The 16,072-nt window shown below is 40.9% G+C and overlaps 1 protein-coding gene across 1 annotated transcript in view; it reads right to left on the bottom strand.

Moving 5' to 3' along the window:
* Window positions 1–5,945: 5,945 nt before the first annotated feature.
* The window catches only part of ap1s3a (adaptor related protein complex 1 subunit sigma 3a), a 39,966-nt gene continuing 29,839 nt past the window's right edge, over window positions 5,946–16,072 (bottom strand). Inside the window, exons 3-5 of the mRNA XM_068041436.1 lie at window positions 12,586–12,694; window positions 9,973–10,110; window positions 5,946–8,713 (exon numbers count right to left, since the gene is read on the bottom strand). Of these exons, the coding sequence (XP_067897537.1) occupies window positions 8,678–8,713; window positions 9,973–10,110; window positions 12,586–12,694 (283 nt within the window). The 3' untranslated portion in view covers window positions 5,946–8,677. The remainder of the gene's footprint in view (window positions 8,714–9,972; window positions 10,111–12,585; window positions 12,695–16,072) is intronic.

A 16,072-nucleotide genomic window follows, 5' to 3' on the forward strand; every position in this document is an offset into this window, starting at 1 on the left:
AATACTGATTAATATCCCACTGAATATGTAAATTGTTTAGTATACATCATCATAGGGAGTGATGTAAGCTAGCATGTATCACAGTAGTTGGAGCAGTGTTCATCAGCAGGTAGCACACGTATTGAAGAGCTCTCCTGCAATTCTGTAATAAAGAACTTTTCTTTTAGCTTGCCAATCATTGTCAGTGTTTGGTATGTTTGTATTAAAAACCAATAACACAACAGTACATACTGCTGTCCCTGTACACTACTGATGGAGGGAGTGAATGGTTAAGGTGGTAAATGGGGTGCCAATCCAGCAAGCTACTTGTCTTGGATGGTGTTGAGCTTCTTGTTGGAGTAGCACTCATCCAGGCAAATGGAGAGTATTCGATCACACTCCTGATTTGTGCCTTGTAGATGGTGTACAGGCTTTGGGGAGTCAGGTGGTGAGGTTCTTGGCACAGAATTTCCAGCCTCTGACCTGCTCTGTAGCCACAGTATTTATATAGCTGCTCCAGTTCAGTTTCTGGTCAATGGTAACCCCGCAGGATGTTGATGGCGGGGGTCTCAGTGGTGGTAATGCCATTGAATGCCAAGGGGAGATGGTTATATTCTCTCTAGTTGGGGATGGTCATTGTCTGGCACTTGTGTGGTGAGAATGTGACTTGCCATTTATCAGCCCAAGCCTGAATGTCGTCCAGGTCCTGCTGCATGCAGGCAGAGACTGCTTCAGTATCTGAGAAGTTGTGAATGGTACTGAATACTGTGCAATCATCAGCAAACATCTCACTTCTGACCTTATGTTGGAGGGAAGGTTGTTGTTGAAGCAGTTGAAGCTGGTCGGATCTAAGACACTACCCTGAGGAACTCCCGCAGTGATGTCCTGGGGTTAAGGTGCTTGGCCTCCAACAACTATAACCATCTTCCTTTGTGCGAGGTATGACTCCGACTACTGGAGAGTTTTTCCCCAATTCCCATTGACTTCAAATTTGCTAGGGCTCCTTGAAGCCACATTCGGTCAAATGCTGTCTGATGTTGAGGGTAATCAGTCTCACCTCACCTGTGGAATTCAGCTGTTTAGCCCACATTTGGATCAGGGCTGTAATAAGATCTGGAGCCTTAAGGTACGTTAGCAGAACCCAACATGAGCTTTGGTGAGCAGATAGATGCTGAGTAAGTCTCTCTATCTGTCTCTTAGGCAGTCCCTCAGGAACAAGGATGACTTTCTTCCGCTTCAGGGTTGTGGGTCCTTAGGTGACTGAATAGTCCAATTCTGGATCCACACACTCTACCACAAGTGGGACAGGTGGTGTTTGATGAGGCGATTGGATGGGATGCTCGTATTTCTGAATGCTCCTTCTGCTGTTTGCACTTGGTCGCTGCCTGGACATGTCGTCGTTGTTCGAACTGGCTGGCACCATCGCAGATGCTTCTTCTCTATTTTGGGCAGTCTCGGGCAAGAGGCTCCCATGAATCAGTGGAGATGTCACATTTTTTCAGGTAAGTTTTAAGGACAACCTTGTAGCGTTTCCTCTGCCCTCCTGGTTGCCTCTTGCTGTGACGGAGCTCGGAGTAGAAAGCTTGCTTTTGGGAGTCTTGTGTCAGGCCTGTGGACGATGTGGCCTGCCCAACCTAACTGACTAGCCATGACCAGTGTCTCTATACAGGAAATGTTGGCCTGAGAGAGGACACTGATATTGGAGTACCTGTCCTGTCACTGAAGTTGCAGGATCTTCGCAGGCACTGCTGGTGATATCTCTCCAGGGCTTTGAGATTTCTGCTGTACAGTGTCCATGTTTCCAACACATATAGGAGGGCAGGTAACACTGCGGTCCTGTAGGCCAAGAACTTGGTGCCAGGTTTGAGGTCTTTGTTGTCAAACACTCTTTTCCTCAGAGGACCGTAGGCTGTGCTGGCACAGTGGAGGCGATGCTGAGTTTCATGGTTGATATCTGCCCTTGCTGAGAGGAGGTTCCCAAGGCTCAGTACCACTTGATAGCACTGTCAACGACACCTTCCATCACTTTGCTGATGACTGAAAATAGGTTTACCAGCAACATCCTGCCCTTGAGCCATTTTTGGGAAGGTTAAATTGGACTTGGAATGGCTACCCACCCGCAAGTGGCAGGTAACTTAAGTTAATTAAAAGACCAATTAAGGCCATTGATCAAAGACAGACTGGAAACATTCCAGTCAGCCTGGAGGCCCCCCCACGGCATTGAGAGCATGACAGCTACCTGGCTGCCCCACCACAATGGTAGTCCAGCAGAGGTATCCATTTTTTTATTTCAAATGTTTCAAAAGTGCTGAAAGAGCCCCCTCACGATGGAGGCACCCTCTTTCTCCCTTACCTGTAACAGGCCACAGCTCCTTCAGTTCTGGAGGGCTTCCTATTGGCTCTCCACCTTTGAGAGCCCACCTGCTGTCCTGAATTGGACTGCGAGTGAGGCTGCTGGCTATTAATTGGCCAATTCAGCAAAAATCAATGTTGGGTTGCTGCCGCTAATATGGTGTGGGGTTGGGATGTCAGGCTCCCAACTCAAAACAGCAAATCCTGTTCAGTGTCAATGCAGCAGTATAACTGGTTCACAAATCTATTTCTGAAGGTACTGAAAACCTATTGATATTGGCATCATCATCATTGTTGTCATTTGTTTAGGTAGCCAATTTACATTGCGAGGTACAATGTTTCTTTGAACTGATTTCATGCTTAGGCAACTGAACAAATGAGAGCTATTATTATCAGTTGTACATTTTGCTGTGACATCTGTAAGAATGTATGAAGATAGTATGTACTCCACCCCCAAAACAGTATTTTTGCCTTACAGGAACATAATGATTTTGCACTCTTATGCATCTCGTATTTGAAGAGTTTTCATTGTTGATCCACTGTTTGCTGAAACAAATGCTGTCTGCATATCTGTCCAATTAATTTGGATGCACTTCCTTTTTTATTTATTCATGGAATATGGGCTCTGCCGACAAGGCCAGCATTTATTGCCCAACCCTAACTGCCTCAAGCCACCACCTTGAACTGCTTCAGTTCATGTGGTGAAGGTACGCCCACAGTACCTTGCCAAATGTTGCCTTTATCTAGGTAAGAATTCTATTATTTGATTCTTTATTATCCTTTGCTATTCATACATTGAACCATTCAATACTGTGCTCATTTTCTCAACTGACTCACCTATTAATGTCCACATTTTGGCTGGGATTTTGTGTGGCCCCCTGAAGCAGGGTCGGAGGCAGGGGATACAGTGTCTTGAAGGGTGGCAGGAGGTCAGAGGGCCAATCCCCAAGCAACCTTCCCAGAGGCCAATTGAGGCCCTTAAATGGCCTATTTAACAGCCAATTAAGGGCTTCTTCCTGAGGAGATCACACCACCAGCAGGGGGTGCCTCCGCTGCATGGGGAGGATTCATTGCAACACTCCCTGCAGGCATGAGGCGGGGTGGTAGTGGTGGCGGAGGTCTCTCTGTGTGCAATTTGTGGCCCATGGACCCCCACCGGGAACAACTTTAACCCCACCCCCAGGATCTCCCTCCCCCAGATTGTACAACCCACCCCACCCACCTCGCTGGGGCATTCCGGACTGGCCCCGGTGACTCCTCTGGTCCGGGGTTCCAACGCTGGACCTGGGTCTAAGCTCTCTGCAGAACTGGCAGTGGCCACTGCTCCCAGTGGTACTGCTGAGCTGTCGGCCCTCTGATTATCTTCAAAGGGAGAGGAATCCCGGCGCCTGAAACATTGATTTAAAATGATTGTAAGATTTGGTGGTGGGGCGGGGGGGGGGGGGGGGTAAGAGAGAGAGGCACAAAAGGTGGAGGCGGGGTTCCCCCGCCTTTTCAACTCTGTGTCAGGAGCCCCACCTCCAGCACAAAATCCAGACCCTTGGTATAGAATAGATGGCAGGAATGAGAAACAATAGTTATGCAGGGAGATTTGAAATACTGGCACAAATTCCACAGAAGCAGAGAAAGCTAAAAGGAAGTTGGATAGAAATTTTAATATCTGGAAATTTGTGATAGGGAATAGGGGAAGACTATTTCCTCCGGTTAAAGATTCAGTGGTGCTCAATTTAAAATTGTCATTAAGATAGTGAGAGGTTAGTCGAAATTTCTTTGCTCAGTGGAAGCAATGCTTAGCCACAGAGAATAGTTGGAGTGGAGAGCATTGCAACTTTTATTCAAATACTAGCAGAGACCTGTAAAACATTTATAGTCAAATTAGTATCTTCATTGCAACTGTACTTCTTTAAATACAAGATTTTTAGTTATTCTTTCACCAAAGACTACAGACTACAGAAAGGTATCCATGTGTAAAAACTGGCCCAGGAATATAAATGCAAATTTTGTAAAGAGTCTGGGCTTGTGACCTGTTTATAGCCATAGAATATGACAGTCTAATTGGGAACTGTTTTCTGAGTTGAAAAGGCAGGTTTATATCTGATGGACTCAATATTATTCGAGGAATAAACAATCTATTTCCTTGAAATCTGCCGGTTGTAATTTCAGCATTTATCACTGAAGTAAACAACTACCTAACTACCAACCTTGTTCCATGACAAAGTCCTTGTTTAGGGTTTAGGTTTTGTAGCAACACTATAACTGTTCCTTCCTTGAGTCTAGGTTTGTGTGGTGGCATGCCCATTGGAGTTAGAAAGTGTCGAAACATTGGAGTGTACAGACTGTTATCATCTTCTTCGACTATAGAATCAACATTGGTGTATTCTTTTAATTCACCTGACAGCTTTTCATAAAACCCTTTTCGTTCAAAGCTAGTTAATCTTCATTTTTGAGAATAGCTTTTGAATAATAAATTGTATCAAATAATTATCCCGCCATTTTGCCACACTTAACCAATTCCATCATTTCAGCCACCTCTCCCATGCTTCCCCTCCTATGCCATCCACATTCCATCCCTTCTATCCCTCTCATTCCTCAAGGAAACAATCTCCCAGCCAGGACAACTTTGTTGTTGGGCTCTCCTTACCTTCCACTATTTTTGTTCTCCACCAACTCTCCCACCCCGCTGCCGCCAACTGTTGTCAGCCATATGCGCAACACGTGCTCCAGTCCTCCCCAAACTCTGGCCGGAATTTTACGCCACCCGAGAGCTGGATGGTGGCGTAAACTTGAGCGGGACGCTCCTGGAGGCCTTCCCGACGCGCTCCCGCCTCCGCCTCACTTTACGTAGGGCGGTGGTGAGGGGGGGGGGAGGCAAAAATACGGGCCGCCCACCCCAGGCCAGTCAACGCCCTTAAGTGGCCACTTAAGGGTCTTCACCTGCCTCCACAGGGATTTTACCCGTGGCAAGCGGGTGTCCTGGAGACGTGAAAGGCTGCCCAGTGAAATCTGGCGGCCTCTCAGTGCAGCGGGTGGTGGCGGGGGGGACCCTGATGCCCCCCTTCCACCCAAACGACCACCCTTGCCTCGCCCGGGCACAATTGATTACCCCCGCTGAGGCAAACCAAACTTACCTGAACTCCTGGCTCTATGTCCTCAGCTAGGCTGCGGTCGCAGCAGTGGCCACCACTCCAGGTGGCACTGCTAGGACTAAGAGCTGCTGGACTGATGATTGGCCAGCAGCTTTAATGAGGCGGGACTTTCTCCCTCAAGCAGGTGGAAGTCCTGCCTCAGAACAATTAAAGACCGGGGACCCATAAAATGAGGGACAGATCCTTGGGCTAGGCAGAAGCAGGTTCGCCACCGATTGTTCCATCCACCCGACATAAAATCCAGCCCTCCATGTTCCCCATGCACCGCCCACCAAATAAATCCATCGACAGATGTGCCCCTTAATCTGACCAATCAAAATGGTCCAGACAGACAAAAACTTAGTATTATAATAGATTTAGCTATCTTTTCTCAGAATAAGACATGAGTCCACGAGGAGTGAGCAATGCAGTGGATCATAGTATGGGCTCATGTAGCAAAGAGACAGCAGAGACACAACAGACATTAGAGTTTAATAGCACTTCACCACAATAAATTTGCTTTAATTCAATAATTAATGCTTATGGCAACTAGGTAGAAGAATAAGTGTGCTTAGCACTGGAATGTTAATTGCAACTCTATTTTCACATCCATATTTAAACCATAAGATAGAAGTACATTATATACAAATATCATGGTTAAATTTGTCATAGTTTCTTTTTAAAAATTTGACCTTAAACACATTTTTCCAGTTTATGATTGGAGAACTTACATCTTTTAACTTAAAGCAAAGCTTTTGAGAATTTGCAACAGGACAGTTACAAACATTTTTAGAAAAATTCATATAATTGGTTGTTTCTTTTATTGGCAAATTGCTAAAATGAAATCATTAAAAATGGAGATTTTGGTATTCATCAGGGAAACTATATGTTAAAAAAAAACTTGATAAAGTTAAATAATCGATTATTAATCTTAGCTGGATGTGATGTCAACACAGAAATGGCTTGTAGAGAATGCAATGCTGCTGAAAAAACCACGAAGTGCAACTAAACACATTACAACTTGTTAATCTAAGAATAATAAATAAGACAGTGAAACTTTTTATCATTTGCATTGGGCTCATACTGTAGTTTCTGCATGGATGGATAACTTTATTCTGTATTTCAGCATTTGACCAAGTATGGCATCAAGGAGCTCCAGCAAAGCTGAAGTCAATGGGAATCAGGGTGAAAACTCTCTGCTAGTTGGAGTCATATGTAGCACAAAGGAAGATAATTGTGGTTGGGGGTCAATCATCTCAACTCCAGGATATCACTGCAGGAGTTCCTCAGGGTAGTGTCCTAGGCCCAACCATCTTCAGCTGCTTCATCAATGACCTTCCTTCAATCATAAGGTCAGAAGTGGGAATGTTCACTGATGATTGCAATGTTCAGCATCATTGTCTACTCCTCAGATACTGAAGCAGTCTATGTAGAAATGCAGCAAAACCTAGACAACATCCAGGCTTGGGCTGATAAGTGGCAAGTAACATTCGTGCCACACAAGTGCCAGGAAATGACCATCTCCAACTGGAGAATCTAACCATCTCCCCTTGACATTCAATGGCATTACAATCATTGAATCCCCCACTATCAACATCCTGGGTGGTTACCATTGACCAGAAACTGAACTGGAGTAGCCATATAAATACCGTGGCTACAAGAGCAGGTCAGAGGCTAGGAATCCTGTGGCAAGTAACTCACCTCCTGACTCCCCAAAGCCTGTCCACCATCTATAAGGCACAAGTCAGGAGTGTGATAGAATACTCTCCACTTGCCTGGTTGGGTGCAGCTCCAACAACACTCAAGAAGCTCAACACCATCCAGGAGCCCGCTTGATCGGCACCCCGTCCACAAACATTCACTCCCTCTACCACCGATGCACAGTGGCAGCAGTGTGTACCATCTACAAGATGCATTGCAGCAATGCCCCTGAGACAGCACTTGCCAAACCCGCAAACTCTACCACCTAGAAGGACAAGGGCAGCAAATGCATGGGAACACCACCACCTGCAAGTTCCCCTCCAAGCCACACACTATCCCAATTTGGATACTTCACTGTCGCTGGGTCAAAATCCTGGAATTCATTTCCTAACAGCACTGTGGGTGTACCTACCCCACATGGACTGCAGTGGTTCAAGAAGACAGCTCACCACCACCTTCTCAAGGCCAGTTAGGGATGGGCAATAAATGCTGGCCTAGTCTGCGACGCCCACATCCCAGTGAATGAATTTTTAAAAAATTCCAACAGATGTTGGATTTTTTTGGTTATCTGTAGCCAGGTTCTCCTATTGAGCAGTGGGAAAAGTTAGCTGCCAGGCACTTTACACTGGTTCATGTTTCAAACCACAATCTCAAATGGACCTCAGGGTTCAGAAGGGACCAGCATCCTAAACAGATATCAGATTTGGCTACAAGAGAATGAAAACAACAATTTCAATTTTGTAATGAAGTAAATGACCAATCTGTTTTTGGAAATATTGGCTAAAGCACACCGAGAGAACTTCCTTGCTCTTCTTCAAATAATGCTATGAATCTTTTACATCCATCTGAACAAGCAGGTGGAACCCAAGTTCAAAAAATGCAGTTCTCCCTCTGTAGTGTTAGCCTACACTACATGTACAATGCTTTAAGTTCTTTATAGCTTCAACCTATTTAAAACATTTTGAAGTAACATTCTTTCATCTTGAAAGATTATCTAAAAAGATAAAAGCTTAATGAAGGTGATATTTTAAGAATAATTTGCCATTAGATTAATTGACAACTCCAAAACCCTACCTGAATTTTGGATATCACACATTCCAGGATTGATGCTTTATTAACTATAATGATTAGAAACATATTTTGCAGATTTGATGGGTTTTTATATAAATACAATATTTTGAATTACAACAGAAGAGCTATAATATAAGCTAGTTAGGAGATTTGTAAGGAATGCACTATTTTTTTAAAAGTAGTGAAGCACCAGACCTCCTGCTTAACAGCAAAGGAAAGCTTAGGATAAACAGTACATTGACAGCTATACATACCAAAACATTATAAACAATCTATGCCTGAACATTGCACAGTGCTAATTTGCTAATTGCATTTTGGGTGACATTCTTCTACTTTCTTCTGTCATGTGATGCAGCAGCAAAATGCATCCACCTAAATTTTAATCCACTGTAGGTCTATGTGCACGCTTTAGAAATTATGCTCAACTTCCAGTTCTTCAGAAGCCCAAGTTAGAATGTTGGCTTAGCCATATATTCTTCCATGGTCTGGAACAAATATGGTACAGAATTAGTTAATCAACTGAACTCAACATTAAGGTTGTTTCATGAAAATTTGTTAATAAATTTATGTGACACATGTCCTATGGCACTGTAATCAGATCAATAATTCCTCAAAAGTGATTTCATAGCGAAGCAAATTACCAATATGAAATGAGTGAATGTGACTAATCAAGGGATCAAAACAGAGTTCAGAAACATTTAAATGTTGAGAGCGAGTAACACAAGTGGAAGGAATGACTTCAGAGTACTGGTTTAGACTTTCAGAGATATAAAGACCATAGGCCTGGAATTTCCAGTGTCTTTGTACCTAGAGATATGTGCTTACTATAATGGTGAGTCAGCCACTAGACTCTGTGGATCTTCCTAACCAATAAACAAGGTTTGGATGATACAAAATTCTTTGAAAATACAAAAAAAGGTGTAACAATCTAAGTGGAATATATTTAAGAGAATGTACAGTTTTATAGCAATAGTAAAGAGATTTATTTGGCAGAAAAATGGAATGCTGGCAAGTGCTAAATGAAAACAAGATTTAAAAATTGAATCTGCAACAACATTTAAAAAAAAACTCATTTAATAACTGTGTAATATTTTTAACCCAAGGTAAGAATATATAAAGCAAATTTTTCAGGATTCTGGCAGTTAAAATATCCAGTTCCCACAATGGCTCAAACACACTTTAAAATTATGTTGCAAACAACCTTTTCTTCCATTCCCCTCCCCCCAACTAATTCCCTTCCCCTGAAAGGCCATTGCTTCTTTGCTAGGATACAGTTTTACAGCACCAGCCAACTCCCATTCTTCATGTATGAATCTGAACAGTGAGTGTTGGCAGGCTGTTTGATTACAAAGTGACACCACAGCTGAGCAAAATCCTGTCTTCGCCAACATCCATGCACAGTTTATGAAAAGTACAACCAACCAGTCTGCTGAACATGTTAAAAAGAAACCAACAGAAATGGTCAAATTTGTGAACTAGATGACTAGAACTGTCACAGTTTATCTGGCACCCTAGCTCATCAAAATCTGTGAAATCGAACCTATAAACAATCCAGTCTTTATAGTTCATTATCTGCTGCCTTTATCAACTGAACCATTATGAGAGTTAAATAAAATACCTTGTGCAAGGAACAAGAATTGAAAGAACTATAGTCCACATTTAACATGTTGTAGAGTAATACACAAACATTTAAAGATATAAACAATAGTTTTCTGCTCCAGCTATCTGAAAGTCTATGCTTTACCTCTTGAAGCATATCTGCTTCTTCTATTGCTTTTGGTATACTTTGCTTTGAGGTGTCCTGCAACTCTCCTCCAATGAGAAATTCATCCAGTATGAAATAGGCTTTCTCAAAATTAAAGATGATGTCTAGTTCACAGACCTAAAAAAAACAAAAAGGGTTTTACATTGCCAGTTACAATTTGCTGAATCCACATGGGATGCGTGATGTAATTTAATATAAATAAATAAATAATTGTGTAGATGTGTAGTCTTAAATATTCTAATTACATATTCAGTGGAGTTAAAAGCCAAATCTTCTGGTTGCTATTGTCCTTCAGATATAATATTTATGCCAAGTGATTTTTCTTTGTGAGTATTATACCCTCAGTTCTTTGAAGCACAACAGAACCAGGAGTAATGTTCAGTTTACAAGTTTTCCATATTCCATTTTATTATTCTAGAAAGAGCCCGAGGGCTAATTGGCAAAGCACTTAATATCTTTCCCTTCTAGGATACAAGTATCATATCATTTTGGATAGATTTAAAAAGTCTGTTCCCTCTCTCTGATTCTTAAGTGAAATTAATTCAATCCCATCCTTGCAGTTGAGGTACAGACCAAACCAGCATTTATCTCTGACTGGGTATTGTCCAGCGCAGTAGGAGATGTTCTTTTGAATTTACACTTGAGGGGCATTGCTGGGATGTTTACCTTGTCCTTATTTCTCATATGTAAGCTGTATATTCATGCAAAATTGAGAAAAATTCTAGCAATCATCTTGATGACCACAAAATTCAGTAAAAAAATACAATCCCTAACTCTGAAATTAGAATTTTATCTGTTCGAGGAAACTAAAAGTCCAATGCCTGGAAGATTCCCAAACTTTTCCTTTTATAGTTGCTGACTGGCCTGCTGGGTTTTTTCAAATAAATCTAATGTAACTTTGTGCAAAATGATTCCTGGATGGCACAGATAGCAGCTCCACATAAAGCAGCAATGGGTTTTAGAGTCTGTTCCACAAATTAAGCTTAACTAATGTGGCTATGTAGCAATTTAGGAATATTAACCTTCATGCACTTTCTTATTTCACAGAAAAGAAAATAACTAGTACTATATTACATTAGAACACAATTATTAAATATTTGAGTACATGAGCATCTTAAAGCTGTTATATTAAATATGCTATTTTCAACAATTTAAACTAGATGGATTCAATAAAAGTTACTATTCTACAGTGGAACAACAAACTCTTATACAGAATCATCTTAAATATTTTCCCAAATCTTTTGCAGTACTCTACACCTATTATTTAGTTCACTGAGAGGAAGATAGGCCTTTTACACAAACCCAATCAGCATCCCCTGTCTAAACAGGCTGTGATTCACAATCACTTCTGATCCTCTCCCACGCTCTCCTGAGAGTCTCCTCTCAACACTACTACTGCTGCCCCAGATGTTTAAAGCGGAGATCTGAAAGTCACTAAGTAGGAAATGTAACTCATCACTTAAGTTTCACTACCTCTGTGAAACTTACCAGTTCCCTAACCCACTGCACCAAAAGAAATTATATTTAATTTACATACTATTCTATGACCCAGACTCAAATTTCCAATAATTTTAACTGAGAATTCATATCTCCATAAGGAGTCCATTTGGCTCTGCCTTAGAGTGTGGTGGAGGCAGGCTGAGTTGAAGCATTCAAAAGGGAATTAGACTGTTATCTGAAAAGGAAGGTGGTGCAGGGTTACAGGGAGAAGGCGGGGGACTGGTATTAGTTGAATTGCTCATTCGGAGAGCTGGAGCAGACACGATGGATCGAACGGCCTCCTTCTGCGCTGTAACAATTCTGTGATTCTGTAATCCAATGTTCCCATTGATGGCAATGTAGTGCAGGAATTGTGGAATGAGGATTTAAATTCGAAAGCTATTTATGTAGTTCTTGGTATAGTTGTTGCACTTTACAACCATTTGACCTTCCCATTAAAGGAGGATTGACTTCCATCTTTGACTCCTCACTTAGACAATAGTACTACAACTGCATGCGACAAAATTATTGATTAGAAAAGAGATATAACCTAACTATGTGGTAGCTTGTTTATCATATCATTGGCAGAAACCTATGTTGAATTTTGCTGTTTTCTAACTTTGTGGAAAAAAATTAAAATAGCAAACAATATTTAAGCTAATGTGACTCAGAACCTGAAGACTGAATGGTGCAGTTGGTTAAACACTGGGCTTTTATTTCTAGATCTTGTGTTCAAAGCTATTGTCTTTTTATGCTGGCTGTAAAAGGAGTTTAGGCAGCCTTAATCCAACTCCTAGAACTGAACACTTTCCCCTAGACTGCTATGAAAAATATCACTGATTCAGTTGGAGTGTCCTTATAAGGTTGGGATTGAGACAGAGCTAAATGAGCTATACTCATTTAGCAGCTAACCATGTTATACTTAACCAAGGAGGTTTTGTTCCATTCCAAAGCACTAAAGAGCCTGATCTTGAGCTGAAATCTCTATTTTTTATTTTTTAAAAAAAGCAAAATTTAAACAGAAACATTTTAACCAGCACAATGGGGCCATGGAGTGATACATTAAGCAAGTCTTACTTCAAATTTTAAATGTATTTACCACAGAAAACATACATTTCCAAAATACTTATCCAGCAGTTCCACATAGCGATGGATGATTTCTAGAGTCAGAAGCTCATTGTCTTGTTCCTCTATTGCACAACAGAAATATAAACTAGCAAACCTAAGAAACAAAAAAATCCCAGAAATATGAACTTATATGCAGCACCTGAGTTATTGACAGTGCAGTTCCACAAGCTTTATAATATTCTTCATTTATGTAACAGTGTTTGGGATATCCCAATGCAAACTGCCAATGTTTTCATTGTGAATATTTAGTGATCAGTGAATTAGGGGCCTTTGTTAATAAAAAGGAAATAATAGAATCATCCCACAATGAAAAGTTACCGACTCCGTGAAATAACTTTACAATAACTAAGGAAACCCCATCAACCAACAACTGTACTGAATTGTGCAATAAAATATATTGTATATAAAAATCACACGTTAAGTATCAGAAATTCACTTGGATTTTTTAATAAAGTTCTCAAAGTTGTAGAATTATGGATTAAAAGAACTCTAGAAGCCATTACTACAGATGTAAACATGACATAGTGGTTACTACATACATGGATAAATTATTCAAGCGGTGCCAGCAGTACAGGTCTCATCTGAGTAGTTCATTTATACTACTCGTATGTACCTCTTTTTGATGAACGTGATCCAATACAATTTTGTGTGAAGTTGTCTGAATTCTTTCTGTTCAGCAGGTTAACATTTCTGCTGATCCAAAGCAGAGTTATGCAATTCTAGTGCAAAAGCACACCTGATCAAATTACTGGTAATGGTAAAATGCTTGTCATACAATTACAAAAACTTTTATATGTTTTGGATTATATTTTGGCACAGAATAATAGTGTTGCTGATTCTTGGATACAAGAATGATTTGGGCACTACATCACTATTATTTTGACATCAGCATGCAAAATTTCTCCTGTGCACCTGTAAATGCTATTGCACTTACAACCTTACTAGAAATAAAGGAAATTTCCCCCATAAGCAGTGGAGAGGGTATACATCCCATGAATAAACACTTTGTCTCATCTTTGGTGAGGGAGGGAGAAAAAAAATCAGCAATTAAAAAAAGAGGTGTATCCCTATTTTCCCTGTGGGAAAAGATTTCATTCTTCAAATCTCATTGCTTCCTATACAGGAGAACATCCTTTCCTTCTGATTACGGTGACACATTCTGGGCTGATGTCTGAGTGTTCTCTCAGGCTGAAGTTACAGCTCATTATCTTTGTCAAGTCATTCGAAAATTAATTCCGCCACCCACAGAATACTTACATTTTATGGTTCTTTCATCAAATGTGAAGCATTTAGCAAAGCTATATGCTGAATTGAGACAGTACACAATTTTTTTTAAAAAATGAACCCGATGAATTATTGCCAGAATCTGCAGAAAACTTTGATGAAATATGTAAAATTGCTGCTTAGTATTGCATCCATAGTATCAATAAGAATCTCTTAAATATACATGTTCCAGAATATAAATAGAAAACGTAAATCAGATGTGTGAAACTTTTACTAAGCACCATTATAGAGAACTATTTTCATTAATTATTTAAATATAGTGATCAGATTCACGGATGATAATTCTGAGGAGGCACCTGGAGACAACACATAAATGGGCAGAACAGTGGGGAATTAAATTTAAAGACGACAAGTGTGAAGGAAAAATGGTTAGTACGTGAAAGTTGTTAAAATAGCTAACAGCGAGGCTGAACGAGATCGAGGGGTGATGGGTAACGGACCAGGTCCTGAAATGTATCCAATCACCACATGGTGGCGATAAACAGTAGAATGGTGAACAATTCAGCTAAAACAGCTGAGTGCAAGTCTGAGAAATTTATGCCTAAACTGTACAGGGCTCTGGGCAGACCACAATTTCAGTAACATGCCCATTCAGGTCACTGAGACCCAAAAGAGATGTGTTATGCATTAAACAGCATGGTAAAGTTAAATCTGCAACACTATAGGACAAAAAGACATTGGTGGTCATTTTGACTTTTTTGTGCAATAATGTAAAACGGGCAATAGCCAATCAGTAGCCTGTTTTACATCTTATTCAATTTTTATTTCCACCGAAGTCATAAAATTTGGGTGCTAATTAACACCTAATGACTGAAAAAAGGGATGACATCACTCCAAACGAACAAATTAATTACATTTTTTATACCAGTAAATGGACGAATACTTACTGAAAACTGAAATCACACATAAATTGGAGGGGGCACAGTGGAGCTGATCCAGAATCATTTCCTGTCATCCCTCACCTGAAGTTATACTGAAGAATTGGCAAAGGATGCAAAAAGATCAAGCTACTAATTCTGCCTATATAAATAATATTGCCAGCATGGATTGGTTGGGCCAAATGGCCTCTTTCTGCGCTGTATATTCTACGTAATACAGCATTTGCAGAACATGGATGTATTTTCTAACAATGTGTCAGCTGTGGCTCAGTTGCTCGGAACTCTTGACTCTGAGTCACAAGGTTCTGGGTTCAAGTTCCACTCCTGGGTTTGTGCACAAAAATCAAGGCCGACACACCAGTACAATACTGAGGGAGCGCTGCACTTATGGAGGTGCCTTCTTTCGAATGAGACGTTAAACTAAGGTTCATCAGCCTGCTCAGGTGGATGTAAAAGATCCCAAGACACTATTTTGAAGAGCAGGGGAGTTATCCTTGTGTGCCCTGGTCAATATTTATCCTTCAAATCAACATCACAAAAACAGATTATCTGGTCATTATCACAGTGTCGATTGTGGGAGCTTGCTGTGTGCAAATTGAATGCCATGTTTCCTACATTTCAACAGTGACTATACTTCAAAAGCACTTCATTGGCAATAAAGCACTTTGCTCATGAAAAGCACTATATAAATGCAAGTTTTTCTTTTTGTTACAATGGGATGTGGTCTTTATGATTTAGTAGATTAGGGAATTAAAGTTTGATTTTAGCATTTGAGGGCGCAGGGAGAAATTGATCATCTTTGGTTTGGGCTGCTGATAATCGTAATCATGATTTGTACTGGAATAGGCTATGGTTTAATTGATTCTTTTTTGGATTCAATGAATGAAGAGTAGTTAAGACAATGTTACGCCAATGTTGAATGATAATTTTCTTTAATCCACTGACTGGAGATCTGAATTTATATGTTTTAAAGAAATTTTAAAAATTAACAGCTAACAGATGAATTTGCTAGCAGCTTAAGATGGCCACCTAATTTGCAGCACTGTACCCAAATTGCAAGGCCTGAGAGGTGGAGTCAAAGTGTCTGCCTATCCCATCAAGAACCAAGACCCAGGAAGTTTAAGGGAACTGCCTGTTCTTTTTGGCAAGAAGAAATGCACTGCTAACTACCATGCTTGAATCACTGGGCGACTGTCATGTGAGAAGCCCCCCCCCTCCCCTCCCACCCCCAGTTTTAAGCTGGTGTTTCTCTGCAGCAGCAAGGAGAAGCATCTGGACTCTGACACGTGTAGACTCAAGTGGGGGTCCCT

The sequence above is a fragment of the Heterodontus francisci genome, chromosome 11, assembly GCF_036365525.1.
Source record: "Heterodontus francisci isolate sHetFra1 chromosome 11, sHetFra1.hap1, whole genome shotgun sequence".
NCBI lineage: Eukaryota > Metazoa > Chordata > Chondrichthyes > Heterodontiformes > Heterodontidae > Heterodontus > Heterodontus francisci.